The sequence below is a fragment of the Scyliorhinus canicula genome, chromosome 19, assembly GCF_902713615.1.
Source record: "Scyliorhinus canicula chromosome 19, sScyCan1.1, whole genome shotgun sequence".
Taxonomy (NCBI): domain Eukaryota; kingdom Metazoa; phylum Chordata; class Chondrichthyes; order Carcharhiniformes; family Scyliorhinidae; genus Scyliorhinus; species Scyliorhinus canicula.
The window spans coordinates 43,090,185-43,106,921 of NC_052164.1; the positions used below are offsets into that span (position 1 = coordinate 43,090,185).

The 16,737-nt window shown below is 43.8% G+C and overlaps 1 protein-coding gene across 2 annotated transcripts in view; it reads left to right on the forward strand.

Annotated features, from left to right (window-relative positions):
- Positions 1-16,737, forward strand: part of myo1d (myosin 1D) — a 711,487-nt gene that overhangs the window by 553,864 nt on the left and 140,886 nt on the right. The window contains exon 22 of one of the 2 annotated variants that reach the window (XM_038778977.1): positions 10,695-10,750. The exons of the other annotated variant lie outside the window; for it this stretch is intronic. Within the exon in view, the coding sequence (XP_038634905.1) occupies positions 10,695-10,722 (28 nt within the window). The 3' untranslated portion in view covers positions 10,723-10,750. Of the gene's footprint in view, positions 1-10,694; positions 10,751-16,737 lie in introns of those variants that run through there. 2 annotated transcript variants of the gene reach the window in all.

Genomic DNA, 16,737 nt, shown 5'->3' on the forward strand with positions numbered 1-16,737 from the left:
TGGGGGTGGAGAATAGGTGGCGAGGAACGGCCTCCAGCGTCGGCTGTTTGTCTCCCTTTGGAAGAATTGCGCCCTATACATTCTGCTCATTGCTCAGAGTGCCATAGTCGAAATGCAGTCTGCCAAGCATCTCGGGTTTGGCTATAAACTGTATCCACCCTTGCCTATCTATGGCTTACCACTCACTAACCTCTCCCCTCTCATCTTCACTCCAGCCTCCATCATATTTGGCCTCTTGTATTGCATTTATATATTACAATATTATAATGCAAGTTTGTTCTTTTGCAAATTTCCAACCAAGTAATGCAGACTGTAGTCACAGCACTATGATCAATAATTTCACAGCCAACATTACTGAATCAGATTATCTGTTCATCATTTCATTGTTATTTCTGGGAGCTTACCAGGTGCGAAGCAAATTGGCTACATGACAGAAGTTAGAAACAAATTCCATTTATGTAGCACCTTTTAACATAAAATCATCTCAGCATGATGGCAGTAGTGATAGCACTTTCAAATTGTTTAGTTCAGTGATGGACAACTTTGGCTAGTTAGTGGGTTGCATGAATGGCCCTCCTTCATCTCAGTGGGCAGCAAGATTGAAATCAGGCTTGTTCACTAACCAAGACCCCATGAATAAGATTTAATAAATGCTGAATATTTCATAACGAGTTATAAAAAACTCTTAATCATTTATATTTATAATTATTAGAAGCAAAATAAATATTTACGCTTTGGATACAGAGGGAGCACACGGCTCTCACAGTCAATGTGCGCAATCAGCATGCACCTCACTCTTTTTAAATAAATTTAGAGTACCCAATTCATTCTTTCCAATTAAGGGGCAATTTAGCATGGCCAATCCACCTACCCTGCACATCTTTGGGTTGCGGGGGCAAAACCCACGCAAACACGGGGAGAATGTGCAAACTCCATACGGATAGTGACACAGAGCCAGGATCGAACCAGGGACCTCGGCGTCGTGAGGCAGCAGTGCTAACCACTGCGCCACCATGCTGCCCTTACACGCACCTCACTTCACTTGCCCTTATGTGCCTATCACTTTAGTCATACCGATAGAAATGAGGGTGATGTGGCAGCCGTCAACTAAATGTCTCATGGGCTGCACTCAGAACCCAGATGAGTTACATATGGCCCCCCGGCTGAGGTTTCCTTCCACTGATTTAATTAGATGTCAATTACTTTGGGGCATATTGAGGATGTGAAAGAGCTACACAAATGCAAGTTGTTTCTGTTTGTTTTAAAGTATTTCCGTGATTTTCCTGCTGAATTTTATCATCCAACCTCCCTTTCCTTTTGGGAGGCCTGCCTAATAGAAAAAGATTTGACACCTTTTTCTTGCATTTTAAAATTAATTGTATTCGCAATATTGACCCAGTAGCTGTGGCAATATGAATAGTTAACAGTGATTTCAAACTTTGCTCTGCTGTGGGAGAGGAGAGAAAATGTTCTCTCAAATTTTTTTAAATTATTATTTTCATAAATTTAGAGTAACTAATTCATTTTTTCCAATTAAGGGGCAAGTTAGTGTGGCCAATCCACCTACCCTGCACATCTTTGGGTTGTGGGAGCGAAACTCACGCAAACACGGGGAGAATGTGCAAACTCCACACAGACAGTGACCCAGAGCCGGGGTCGAACCTGGGACCTCGGCGCCGTGAGGCAGCAGGGCTAACCCACTGCACCACCATGCTGCCCTCAAATGTTGGCATGCAACTGAGGATCCTGCTCTAGTATTGACGTACTGTCAGGCGTGCGAACAAATATTGATATACTCCTGTCAATTCCCTGTCCTAACTTCCGTAAGATAATGCCAGATACCCAAAGGAAAAACTATGTAATCATTACAGAAGGACAAATTTACAAAAAGAAAACAAATTTTAACAGGAAAATTATGTGCTGTCGGTCAATAAATATAGATATTTACAATAAAGTCTGAAATATATGTAACTGATGGGCAAAATTACAATGATTTTGAAGATCTACTGGGATCACACCTTAACCTGTGGAGACCACAGTTTGAAAGCCATTCATTTAACAAATCTGTACTCAGTCTTGGTATACGGGGCCTCACGGTAGCATGGTGGTTAGCATCAATGCTTCACAGCTCCAGGGTCCCAGGTTCGATTCCCGGCTGGGTCACTGTCTGTGTGGAGTCTGCACATCCTCCCCGTGTGTGCGTGGGTTTCCTCCGGGTGCTCCGGTTTCCTCCCACAGTCCAAAGATGTGCGGGTTAGGTGGATTGGCCATGCTAAATTGCCCGTAGTGTAAGGTTAATGGGGGGATTGTTGGGTTACGGGTTACGTGGGTTTAAGTAGGGTGATCATTGCTCGGCACAACATCGAGGGCTGAAGGGCCTGTTCTGTGCTGTACTGTTCTATGTTCTATGTTCTATACCTTCACAGTGTGAACTACAATGGGTGGGATTTACCGGCTGTTCACTCTAGTGGAATTTCCAGTCCCACGCCGGCGCACGGGTTTCCTGACAACAAGTGGTGCTGTAAATGGGAAATCCCATTGATAATGGCAGGACCACTAAATCCCACTGGTGGGCCCCCTCCGCTGCTAAAAAACACGCGGCAGGGTGGTGGGTACATCCCGCCCAATGGTTCAAGAAGGTTGTTCACCACCACCTTTCCAGGGACAATTGGGGGCAGGTAATAAATACTGGCCTTGTGAGTTAAACATTACATACCACAAATGATAAAAAGACATATCCCTCCCAATCTTCTTATATAAATTCCCATTCACATATCCCAGACATCTCTCGTAGTGGGCTCAATTCTCCGGCACCACGTGCTCCTGCACAAATCGCGCTAGGGCCAGAGCTGTTTACTGGCAGAAAGAAACCTCTTTGGGATTCTCCCCGACCCACATTCCAACATAATCTGGTTCAGGCCCGTTCCATTTAAGAAGAGTGCCCCGATCTTTGAGGAGCCGTTCTTGCCAGTGTCTTTAGGTCCCCACACGTGTGGGAGAATTCAGTGAGAATCTCGACAGGCTCCAAAAAAAATTCTAAGTGTGGTCGAATTGCGAACTAATTTGCCCCAAACCACCAAGTGTCAATCTCACTGGTTTTCCTATGGAGAACAAACTTACAGTATGATCCAATGGCCATTCTGTGCCTGAAAAGATCCAATGTGATCTTGAGATGTTGCTATGTAAATCCCTTCCATTGAGGGTGGGATCACATTTTGGCAAATCTGCATATTAGAGCAAGACAGCTAGTCTCACTCTAATGTGCAGATTCCGAGGCTTTTGGATTGATCCCCTTTGCCTCGGAGACTTCGGGTGAGTGGCGTTCAGCACAGATCTGCACAAATGCGGACCAGACAGAACGGCACTCGTGAGGGTCTCCCAGGTGTCAAAGGTCCCCAGCTGCACACCCTTTGAGCAGGGTGGTGCCCTGGTGCCACCTGGGCACCTTGGCAGTGCCACCTGGGCACCCTGGCAGTGCTCCATGGTGCCCATGTGGTGCCAAGCTGGAATATTTTGCACTTGTGTGATCGGTTTGAGGCTGCCCAGTGTGGGTGTGGGGGAGGGTGCGTGAGGGGGTGCAGGGACCCTCTCATAGTGCGTTTGGACTGGGGGGGCATTAGTCGCTTCGGGGGGGGGGGGCGCTTCGGGAGCCTCTGAGTTCAAGATGTCATTCAAAATTGATATCCTGATCTCTCACTACACTGGGGAGTTCCGATAAGCAGCGCTCCCCAGTGTATAAATTGGGGCTATGTGAGGCCATGGCTGCGTGTTCCCTGCTGAGGCCCCTTGTGCAGTCAAGTACATCTCGGCACTGCAAGCTCCAAGAAACATGCGGCTAAACACACTCGCTATGGGTCTTTGTTTTCAATTAGTTGAATCACATCCTAAGAAATCTTTTGCGAGAATCCTGCCCAGTATCTCTGCACATGAAATCTTGATTCCAACAAGGCTATCTGTTGAAACCTTTTCCATTCGCATCACCAATCACACTATTCTCTTCTTCCGCCCATGAAGAAATCTTTTCCTCAGATGTCTCACAAACTCACTCTCAAACTACTCTCCAAATTTCAACTCCTTCTCTCCTCATTGCTACTAATAATTGGTCATCCTTTTCACATCCAACTCCCCAGTACACACTTCTCCTTTCTGATGCACATGCTATCTGGCATCGTCTCTTATCAGGTACTCTTTTCATCCCTTTCAAAACTGTTTTCATCACATCACTCACTATTTTGAAAACTATTTTGGCCCCATCTCCAAACTTACTTTTTAAGGCCCTCAGATAGGAAAGTATCATAGCCAATGAGCTCCATGTTCACCTCCCCCATAACTCCTTCCTCAATTTCTTCTTTGTCTTGCTCTCCTCATATGCGTCCCTTTGCACAAATACCTCTCTGATCACGGCCGGCACATCTCTAGCAGTGGTCTCATTACCATCTCTTACACAGCACCTCCATAGTGCTGCAAGAATCTATCTTTGAGCCAACCTCTTCCTTAATTTCAGTGATGTCATTCACAGCCATGTGGTAGGCTTCCATATGTATTGTGAAAATAAAAGCAAAAATGTACCTTTCAGAGATACCTGGTGAAAGGCTATCAACCTGAAACATTGGGCGCGATTCTCCCAGACAGGGAGAAATCGTAAGGCTGGCGTCAAATCCGGGCGGGTTTGACACCAGACTCCCCCCCCCCCCTCCCCGACCGGGAACCAATTCTGGTCCCCGGTCGGGGCTAGCATGCCGCCGCCGTAAACTCCGGCATCGCGGGCTTAACGAATTTCGTTAAGCCCGCTTGCCAGAGTTTGCGCCGGCTGACGTGTCACATGACGTCAGCCGCGCATGCGCGTATTGGAAGACTCCAACCCGCGCATGCGCGGATGACGTCATCGCGCATTTGCGCGAAACCCGCGCATGCACGGGCCGGGATGCCCCTCAGCCGCCCCGCGAAGTGATACAGCGGGGCGGCGGAAGGACAAAGAGTGCACGGGTATCGGACCCGCTGCCCGCGATCGGTGCCCACCGATCGCGGGCCCATGGCACCCTTGGCACGGCCGTGGTACTGCCGTGCCAATCGGTGCCATGGTTTTCAAAATCGGCACTTTACGGCCGTTTTTACGAACGGCCAGACCAGGTGTGTTTGCCGTTCGTAAAAACAGCCTTAAAGGGCTGGGAACTCGGCCCATCGGCCAGCTGAGAATCGCTGCTGGACGTAAAAAAAACGGCGGCAGCGATTCGTATCGGGAGTCGGGCGTGGGGTGGGGGAGAAGAGCGGGAGGGCGTCAGACTAGCGTGGCCGTAAAATTTTACGAAGCCCGCTATTCTCCGCACCGTCGTGAGTGCGGAGAATTGCGCCCATTGACTTTGTTTCTCTCCACAGATGTTGCCTGACCTGAGTATTTCCAGCACAATTTTTATTTAGGATTTCCAGCATCTGCAATATTTTGCTTTTGTGTGTTGAATATGCCACACTCCAACTCTCCGGGTGCCTCAATTGACTTTGACTTTTTAAAAATTCATTCAGGGGATGTGAGCGTCACTGGCTGGGCCAGCATTTATTGCCCATCGCTAATTGCCCTTGAATTGGGTTTGTCATTTCAGAGGGCATTTAAGAGTCAACCACATTGCTGTGTGCCTGGAGTCACATGTAGTCCAGTCGGGGAAAGGACGGCAGATTTCCGTCTATGGAGAACATTAGTGAACCGATTTTTCCAGCAGTCGACAATTGTTCCATGGTCGGCAATTCCCCTCGTAACCGCCCCATCGTATCTGTACTCCTCAGTACTTTTTCCTAAAAGCTTCAATCCCCTGATTCTGATTTTCTGTTTATTTCTCTCTTCCCTTTACTGCTTCACTGCTCCCTACTTTCTGGAATTCACTCAGTAAATACCTCTACTTCCCAATGACTTAATGCACCTTTGAAAAGTTTCTCAAACTCCATTCCTTTGACCACGCTTTCGGTCATCTCTCCCAATATCTCTCTTCCTGACTCGACATCTGTTTTCGTTACTTCATTTACCTCTTTGGGATTTGTTAGTGTTAAAATCCTTGATAAATGCGAATTGTTTCTTTCTTGCTCAGATATTCTTTAATTCTTCCTCACTTAATGTTGGTTAATTTACTGGCTGGGAATTTTTCGCTTGATTTTCTCTTCTTCTTTCACTTCAACTTATCATTTGTAAATTGATTCATTAGCTACCGAAATTCATGGTTGAAACTTTGCCACAGAGCAGCCTTATTCATTTTAAGAAAAACTGTGTGTGCTATTTTACTGGTTTAAAATAATGTTTTCAATTTTCCAATCCCAGCTCTGTGGGTATACATGGAACAGTATGAACAGAGAGACTGGGTGGGACTTGCGGGTGCAATCAATCTTGAAAGGGGAAAGAACAGGATCAGAGCATAGAGTCTGAATGGGCCAAGCTCTACGAGTTTACTGCACATTTTGCATTATGCAGGAGAATTTGTTTTGTACTTTTTTTAAAGAAAGCTAAAAATAAAAGTGAGGTAAAATTTATTTACAAAAGGGAACAAGAATAATAATGGAAATATAGCACTAAAATTGAACTGCCGTGAATTGAATATTGATTGTGCCTGTGCGAATTGATTAGCATCAGTATGTGACTGCACTAAAAGGGTACAGAGGAGATTCACCGGGATGATGCCTGGGCTGGAAGCTAATTTGGTTAGGCTGGGGGTGTTCTCCCTACAGCAGAGAAGGCTGATCTGGGAACCTGATTGAGGTGTATAAAATTATGAAGGGCATAAGTAAGGTAGATAGGAATGAACTTTTTCCCTTAGTAGAGGGGTCAATAACCAGGGGGCATACATTTAAAATAAAGGGTAGGAGATTTCTAGGGGATTTGAGGAGAAACTTTTTCACTTAAAAGGGTGATGGGCATCTGGAACTAACTGCCTGAAAGGGTGGTAGAGGCAGGAACCCTCACAACATTTGAGGAAAATTTAGATGGGCACTTGAAATGCCATTGCATAGAAGGCTATGGATCAAGTGCTGGAAAATGGGATTAGAATGGCTGGGTGCTCGATGGCCAGGCCAGACACGACGGGCCAAATGGCCTCTATCTGTGATGTATGACTCTTATTGATGAATCAATAACTTTACAGACCTTATTTGCTGTAATAGTACAATTGGTAGTTCTTTCAGAGAGCTAATTGAGACACAAAATGGGCCAAATGGTTTCCTTTTGTGCTGTATGATTCTAACTCTACATTATTCAGGACCTAGGGCAGGGTTTTACATCAGAACTAGGAGCAGTAGTAGGCCATCTGGCCCTTTGAGCCTGTTTTCGAGTTTCCTGGCACTTCCCTCTGCCGGGATCTTCTGATCCCACCAAGTATGAATCCCAACACCCGCCTTCCCCCTCCCCCTCGCTCATGGTTGGTTCCCCGTCGGTGTGACTGGTGAGCTGTGCAAATGGACATTGACTTTGGCGGAACCGGAAGACCCCTTCAGCGGCGAATGGCGAGCTGCCTCTGCCACTGGAAACCTCACCGCGGGGCAGACCAGAAAATCCCGGCCACAGATATGTAGCAATGGAAAGAGCAGTTGCAATTGGGATGCTAAATTTAGAACAACGCAGATCAGTTCATTTGTTCACAGTCTAAAGCCCTGGATTCAGATTCTATCTCAGCTGGTGTTTTCACTGAGGCTTTTCCTAGATGGTCTGATGCTGATCTCAGCTGTTTCACAGAGTGCCTTATTGAGTAAAAGAATGGAACCTGGCAGGGGTCACACTATGCATTGCTTGAGGCCTACCTTTTCTGGCTGGTCTCCGATATACCCACAGGAGATTGCAGACAGAATGGAATCAGATTAAAATGTAATTAAAATATATCCTGTAAGGAGGGCCTGTGATATTTTAGCCAAGTCTTGGCAATTGTGGCAGATATAATTGTATTTAGATTACTGTCATAGTTTCAGCCCAGTACATGGCTCCAGATGTAAAGGTAGCACTGGAACAGGTGCAAGAGACTCGAATGGCCTTCTGCATTCTTACTTCTATACTTCTGAGTGGGAGTGGAGAAATGGGCCATAAATATAAGATCATCGTTAATAATTCCACTCTGGATTTACTCAGAGAATGGTTATAATGTGGAATTTGCTGCAATGAGTAGTAGTTGAGGTGACTGTCGCAGAAGTGCATTGAAATGTAAACTAGATAAACATGGGGGAGAAAAGAATAGAAGGATATATTGATAGGGTTAGGTGAAGGAGGATGAGAGGAGACTTCTGTGGGTTAGTTAGGCAGAGTGTTCTCTGCCATTGTACATATTTCTGTGTCAATACAGCATGGTTATTTGTGCAAGGTTTTACACGTAATTCTCAATTTAACTATTTAGTTGTCTTACGCTTGACTAAAACAATGTCAATACAAAATGTTTTTCTTGAATTTCACTTTGTTAAAAAGAAAAACACCCAATTGCATTCAGTATTTTGTTTTAAGTGTTCGCTCTGTGTACGTGTCATACTTCAGTGTTAGTGTTACATGCTCTGTGGAATATAAGCCTCCTTTTTGCTGGAATGGCATTCTGTCACACAGCACCAAGGCCACATTTGTTTGACCCCTTCGAGCAAAGTGACCAGGCAAAGCCGTTTGTGACAGACATACCGCACTAGCAGTTGTAAGACCCATCTGTTCCAAACAGCTGCTCCAGTGTTCGCCTGCCTAAGTATTCTACACCTTATGCCAAAGATATGGTAGCGTGTTCAATTAAAAAAGTGATGTCCTCTGTTTTTGAAGTGAGTTAAAATATAAGAGTCTGGAGGTATTATTTACTGATCTTGACAGATGTGTAAAAGATTAATTATTTGAGTGGCAATGACTCATGTGTCCAAGTGCAGTATGCATTTAATTATCTGTGCAAAAATAAATACTCCATCTCTTGCTGCACCTACACTTCAATGAAGCCATCCAACTTGCTTTGCCACCTGACTGCAGTAAAATAAAGACTCATTGCACTATCATCTCCTACCCTGCCTGATTCATTCTCTCAGCAAATTCAAAGCTATGGAACTCCTCAGTTAATGACCTCTCACAATCCAAAGGCTGTTAAAACTCATAGCATCATCCCACCCAATCTGAATTTTTCTCATCTTCTCACCTACTCATTTCAATCTTCATGCCAATCAGCTTTCTGTTTCCCATCAAAAAAGCAGTGTCTCAAAATAGCAAGTATCGTTGGGTACAAAGTCTTGCTAAAGTACCCTTTGCAAATGTTAATTTAAACTGAGGAATGTTTTTATAAAAAATTAAGTATACAGCTTCTATCAATGAAATACTTTTTCCAAATAAATACCCTATGATTGGATGTTTTCTTGTTTGTCCTGTTAAATAGATGGAGCCACGATGTCTATATTCTAAAAACCATGCACAAATAACCTGGCAATTTCAAGCCACCTTCTGGCAGCTGATGAGTAGCTGTTGCCATAGCAACAAAAATACTGTGCATCTAATGTCTGTTGGGAGAATGATGCTGGATGGCCTCAAATCCACTCCGGATTGAACAAAATATTTTCTTAGCCAAGATTTTCAGCCCGCAGTTCAATCCGGACTGTAGGTTTGGACCATTAATTTTGCTCATTGTTCCAAACATCTGCTGATTGAAAAGGCTGTAAGCAGAGGTGACAGTACAGAATGCTTGCCTGCAGTGTTTTCAAAATAGTGTTTCACCCAAGTAAATCAAGTGCCAGGAGAAAAAAAAATGTTTCCTGAATAAAGCAATTAAAAAGAAACAAACTGCAAATCGTGTTCGCCTGAACTACAACAGAATTTTGAAATTGTATTATTATACCTTGTCGGATAGCATCTGTAAATAAAAATAACCAATTTATCATTCAGGTATTGCCTCACAGTGCTAGGGACCTGTCTTCAATTCTGGCCTTGGGTAACTGTATGGAGTTTGCACTTTCTCCCCTTGTCTGCATGGGTTTCTTCTGGGTGCTCCGGTTTCCTCCCACAGTCCAAAGATGTGCAGGTTAGATGGGGTTAGGGCAGGGGGAGTGGGCCTAAGTTGGTTACACTTTCAAAGAGTTGATGCAGACTTGATGGGCCGAATGGCCTCCTGCGCTGTAGGAATTATACGGTACTATGTACTCCTCTGCCAAAGGGAATATACCTTAAGCATTATCCGTATAGATGCAGTCTGACCCCACTGTGATGATTTTCTGCTGATGATAAAAGGGATGTCTCCTCTCTTTTTACCATGTTCACAGAGACATAGAATTTGTTGATTTCTAATTATTTATAAGACAATGCATATTAGTCATTATTAGATGGACGTATTTAACAACATAGATGCTATGGTATACAATATACGAATAACTTAACTTAAAACTTAATATGTGCTAAATGTAACATACTTGAGAGGAATAAGTGACTTTGGGCCTATGGTTTCCAAGCTCTCTACCAATGGAGCTGAATCGATTATAAATTAATTGACAGAGATTGATTGCTATGACTCCATTGTTGTATCATGTGGCCATCTGGGTGATGGAAGACAAACTGGAAGATCTTGGTCTTTTTTGCACACAATTCCTATGTAGTAATTATGAGATGAAATTATTTGATCAGGAAGGCACTAGTGATTATTAGCTGCAGTTTTGAATTGCATAGCTGTTGGTGAGGATTTCTGCAGTAATATTGATGATCCTGGCACATTCCTTTTTTATCCCATCAGAAAGAGGCTCAAGAAACCCAACTATTAGAGCATTCTTGCAGGAAAAAGGATCCAGACCCAGACCGTTTCCTGTGATGAAAGCAAAAAGCTCTGGAAATGTTCAGCTGACCCGTCAGTTTGCGTAAAGCAAAGAGGCCATCAGTACTGATGCTGTGGACATGCTTTCTGGCAGTGCTGTTTCCAGTCCATATTATTGGCCGAAGTAAACACAGCACAGGAAAGTCAGCAGGTGACATGCACTATTCTCCCTGCCAATAATATAGCCTGCTGTCCCAGCACAGGAGAAGGTAATTTCCGTACTCTCCGAACACAGAAGGAGTCTGATCATTCCTGCTCTTCCAGAGGCGGCATGTGGTGCAGTGGTTAGCACTGGGACTGCGGCACTGAGGTCCCAGGTTCGAATCCCAGCCTGGGTCACTGTCCATGTGGTGTTTGCACATTCTCCACATGTCTGCGTGGGTTTCGCCCCCACAACCAAAAGATGTGCAGGTTAGGAGGATTGGCCACTCTAAATTGCCTCTTAATTGGAAAAAAAAATTATTGGGTACTCTAAATTTATTTATTTTATTTAAATTCCTGCTCTTCCAGTACAGGGGAAGGAGTTTGTAGTTTTTTAAAAAGAAATTTTGAGTGCCCAATTATTTTTTTCCCAATTTAGGGGCAATTTAGCATAGCCAAACCACCTACCCTGTACATTTTTGTGGTTGTGGGGGTGAGACCCATGCAAACACGGGGAGAATGTACAAACTCCATGTGGACAGTGACCCAGAGCCAGGATCGAACCTGGAACCTCAGCGCTGTGAGGCAGCAGTGCTAACCACCGTGCCACCTTAAGGAATCTGTAGTTAATGTAGTCTACTCTCCTAGAACAGCAAAATTAGCCTGCAAGTGACATGCTCTGCACTCCTAGTCCAGGTGTATCAGTTTGTTGATGAAGTATTGTTCTCCCAGCGTAAAGGGCAGCACGGTAGCATTGTGGTTAGCACAATTGCTTCACAGCTTCAGGGTCCCAGGTTCGGTTCCCGGCTTGGATCACTGTCTGTGCGGAGTCTGCACGTTCTCCTCGTGTGTGCGTGGGTTTCCTCTGGGTTCTCCGGTTTCCTCCCACAGTCCAAAGATGTGCGCCTTAGGTAGATTGGCCATGCTAAATTGCCCTTAGTGTCCAAAATTGCCCTTAGTGTTGGGTGGTGTTACTAGGTTATGGGGATAGGGTGCAGGTGTGGACCTTGGGTAGGGTGCTCTTTCCAAGAGCCGGTGCAGACTCGATGGGCTGAATGGCCTCCTTCTGCATTGTAAATTCTATGATTCTATGAAAAAAAAGAGAAGCTTTCTTGTGGCATGGCTTGCTGTCCCATAGAAAGGCGCAGAAAAGTGATTTATGCCAAATCCTGTTTCCTCGACCCTGAGGACGGTGTTTTTGGATTACATGTGCTGTGCTCAAACAGGAAATAAAATATTGTGGCCAACAAAACTGTGTAATTGTTTAAATGGTTTTGCACATATACCATTATTATACATTTAGCTCCTGTGATGTTCTCTGTTTTGGTTGTTTGGCTGTTTTACAAGCATAGTGTTGAACAAAGAACATCAAGCTAAGTAAATTAACAAAGCTGACTTATTAACACTACTTAAATAAGGTTCGAACAAATTCCTAGGTAAAAGGTTACTTTTAGGCCCAGTAATAACAAAAGGAATAAAAGTGGATATGTTAAGATTCAAAACAGAGGTAAAAAAACCAACATAAGTGTACTTTACCTGAATGTTCGTAGTATTCGGAATAATGTAAATGAGTTGATGGCACAAATCATCGTAAATGACTATGATTTAGTGGCCATTACTGAAACATGGTTAAAGGATGGTCACGACTGGGAGTTAAATATCCGAGGGTATCAAACTATTCGGAAGGACAGAGTGGATGGTAAGGGAGGTGGTGTTGCTCTGTTATTTAAGGATGACATCCGGGCAATAATAAGGGATGACATCGGTGCTATGGAGGATAAGGTTGAATCCATTTGGGTGGAAATCAGGAATAGTAAGGCGAAAAAGTCACTGATAGGAATAGTCTATCGGCCACCAAATAGTAACGTTATGGTGGGGCAGGCAATAAACAAAGAAATAACTGATGCATGTAGAAATGGTACAGCAGTTATCATGGGGGATTTTAATCTACATGTTGATTGGTTTAACCAGGTCGGTCAAGGCAATCTTGAGGAGGAGTTTATAGAATGTATCCGCGATAGTTTCCTAGAACAGTATGTAATGGAACCTACGAGGGAACAAGCGGTCCTAGATCTTGTCCTGTGTAATGAGACAGGATTGATTCATGATCTCATAGTTAGGGATCCTCTCGGAAGGAGCGATCACAATATGGTGGAATTTAAAATACAGATGGAGGGTGAGAAAGTAAAATCAAATACTAGTGTTTTGTGTTTAAATAAAGGAGATTACAAGGGGATGAGAGAAGAACTAGCTAAGGTAGACTGGGAGCAAAGACTTTATGGTGGAACAGTTGAGGAACAGTGGAGAACCTTCCAAGCGATTTTTCACAGTGCTCAGCAAAGGTTTATACCAACAAAAAGGAAGGACGGTAGAAAGAGGGAAAATCGACCGTGGATATCTAAGGAAATAAGGGAGAGTATCAAATTGAAGGAAAAAGCATATAAAGTGGCAAAGATTGCTGGGAGATTAGAGGACTGGGAAATCTTTAGGGGGCAACAGAAAGCTACTAAAAAAGCTATAAAGAAGAGTAAGATAGATTGTGAGAGTAAACTTGCTCAGAATATAAAAACAGATAGTAAAAGTTTTTACAAATATATAAAACAAAAGAGTGGCGAAGGTAAATATTGGTCCTTTAGAGGATGAGAAGGGAGTTTTAATAATGGGAAATGAGGAAATGGCTGAGGAACTGAACAGGTTTTTTGGGTCGGTCTTCACAGTGGAAGACACAAATAACATGCCAGCGACTGATAGAAATGAGGCTATGACAGGTGAGGACCTTGAGAGGATTGTTATCACTAAGGAGGTAGTGATGGGCAAGCTAATGGGGCTAAAGGTAGACAAGTCTCCTGGCCCTGATGGAATGCATCCCAGAGTGCTAAAAGAGATGGCTAGGGAAATTGCAGATGCACTAGTGATAATTTACCGAAATTCACTAGACTCTGGGGTGGTCCCAGTGGATTGGAAATTAGCAAACGTGACACCACTGTTTAAAAAAGGAGGTAGGCAGAAAGCAGGAAATTATAGGCCAGTGAGCTTAACTTCAGTAAGTAGGGAAAATGCTGGAATCTATCATCAAGGAAGAAATAGCGAGGCATCTGGATAGAAATTGTCCCATTGGGCAGACGCAGCATGGGTTCATAAAGGGCAGGTCATGCCTAACTAATTTAGTGGAATTTTTTGAGGACATTACCAGTGCAGTAGATAACGGGGAGCCAATGGATGTGGTATATCTGGATTTCCAGAAAGCCTTTGACAAGGTGCCACACAAAAGGTTGCTGCATAAGATAAAGATGCATGGCATTAAGGGTAAAGTAGTAGCATGGATAGAGGATTGGTTAATTAATAGAAAGCAAAGAGTGGGGATTAATGGGTGTTTCTCTGCTTGGCAATCAGTAGCTAGTGGTGTCCCTCAGGGATCCGTGTTGGGCCCACAATTGTTCACAATTTACATAGATGATTTGGAGTTGGGGACCAAGGGCAATGTGTCCAAGTTTGCAGATGACACTAAGATGAGTGGTAAAGCGAAAAGTGCAGAGGATACTGGAAGTCTGCAGAGGGATTTGGATAGATTAAGTGAATGGGCTAGGGTCTGGCAGATGGAATACAATGTTGACAAATGTGAGGTTATCCATTTTGGTAGGAATAACAGCAAACGGGATTATTATTTAAACAATAAAATATTAAAGCATGTCGCTGTGCAGAGAGACTTGGGTGTGCTAGAGCATGAGTCGCAGAAGGTCGGTTTACAGGTGCAACAGGTGATTAAGAAGACAAATGGAATTTTGTCCTTCATTGCTAGAAGGATGGAGTTTAAGACTAGGGAGGTTATGTTGCAATTGTATAAGGTGTTAGTGAGGCTACACCTGGAGTATTGTGTTCAGTATTGGGCTCCTTACTTGAGAAAGGACGTACTGGCACTGGAGGGTGTGCAGAGGAGATTCACTAGGTTAATCCCAGAGCTGAAGGGGTTGGATTATGAGGAGAGGTTGAGTAGACTGGGACTGTACTCATTGGAATTTAGAAGGATGAGGGGGGATCTTATAGAAACATTTAAAATTATGAAGGGAATAGATAGGATAGATGCGGGCAGGTTGTTTCCACTGGCAGGTGAAAGCAGGACTAGGAGACATAGCTTCAAAATAACGGGAAGTAGATTTAGGACTGAGTTTAGGAGGAACTTCTTCACCCAAAGGGTTGTGAATCTATGGAATTCCTTGCCCAGTGAAGCAGTTGAGGCTCCTTCATTAAATGTTTTTAAGGTAAAGATAGATAGTTTTTTGAAGAATAAAGGGATTAAGGGTTATGGTGTTCGGGCCGGAAAGTGGAGCGGAGTCCACAAAAGATCAGCCATGATCTCATTGAATGGCGGAGCAGGCTCGAGGGGCCAGATGGCCTACTCCTGCTCCTAGTTCTTATGTTCTTAACTAACTATGCAATATCTCTAACTACAGAACTCTCAACAATATAACTAATCTTTCTCACACTTAAACCTTCTCCCAGTCAAGGGACATCACATGATATTTATATCTGACTGCTCTTGATCACCCTCTGGTGGTAAGAAGTATGTACATGAAATTGTTATCTTTATCTCCCAGAAAATATACATATTGTTACATCCCCCTTCCTTTGAAGTTTCTTCTGTGTGAAGAAGCCATTCAACAGTTTCGGTAGGAGTTGCTTTGCAATGTGAATACCTTTTCAGCCTTTCCGTTCGATTGCCGATGTAACAGGCTTGATGTAATATCTGAAAATCGTACCTTTGTGCAAATTCTGTTGCTCTGTCGTAACTCTTTGTGTGCTCAAGATCAGTTCCCTTTGAATTATCTGATTCATCGTTGACCTTTTTAATATCAGTTCCCTTGGGCTTATCTGATGTATCTTTAGTAGCCTTGTGCTTCTCATCTGGAGTCAACTTCTCCAAGATGTCTTCAATTTCCTGTTGGCTATTCACAATTGATGTGCTCTGAACTGATTTGTTCACTCATTGTCAGTGTCTGCATAGTCCAGCTGAGAACTGTCACTCTCGCCATTGTCCTGCACAGCTTGTATGCTACTTGTGATCACCACTACTGCCAAATAAAGTAAATAGACCTTCATAGCCGGCTTCTTCTGGCTCATTGTCTGATTCATCTTCCTCATCGGATAACGGCACCATTATATCTCGTTGCCAGTTACAATGATCCCCTGTCACCACACTGTCTGGAATGTACAGCCACTCAACTAGGTTCAGGGTTGCACCCACATCCACTCCCAATATGGACTCTTGCTTTGTGTCCACAATGGCGAATTGCACGATGTGACTTTGATTGTGCACCCATGCTTCTGGGTCACATGCCCCTAATGTTTCAATGGCATCCTGCGCATAGTTGACCAGTCGGTTCAAATCGGACAAACTGAGAAGATTGGCCCTCGCTCCCTTGTCGAGCTTAGATTTGATTAATGTGGCATTCAGCATCTCTGGAATTGTCCATCTGTCTTTGATGGTATCGGCATCACCATCTGTCAGATTACTGCTATCCGATGGTGCACGGGTATGCAATTCCGTCAGTTTATTGTAAATGAAATTACAGCTCCTTCTCGTACTACTGAAAGAGTATTAATGCATGAACTTCATTAAATTAATGGGCAACATATCACTGCATCTGTTGACTTGCGGTTTATCAGGCAGGCTAACTGTTACATACAGTGGGAGTATGACATGAAATTCTGAGTTACTTAGCCTCCAAGCAACATGAGGCGGTTAAAGCGCTTGTTGTAAAAAGGGGAGGGTTTCGTTCATCTGTTCTTCTGCGCATTTGAAGCACTACTCGCAGGGAGAAAGGAC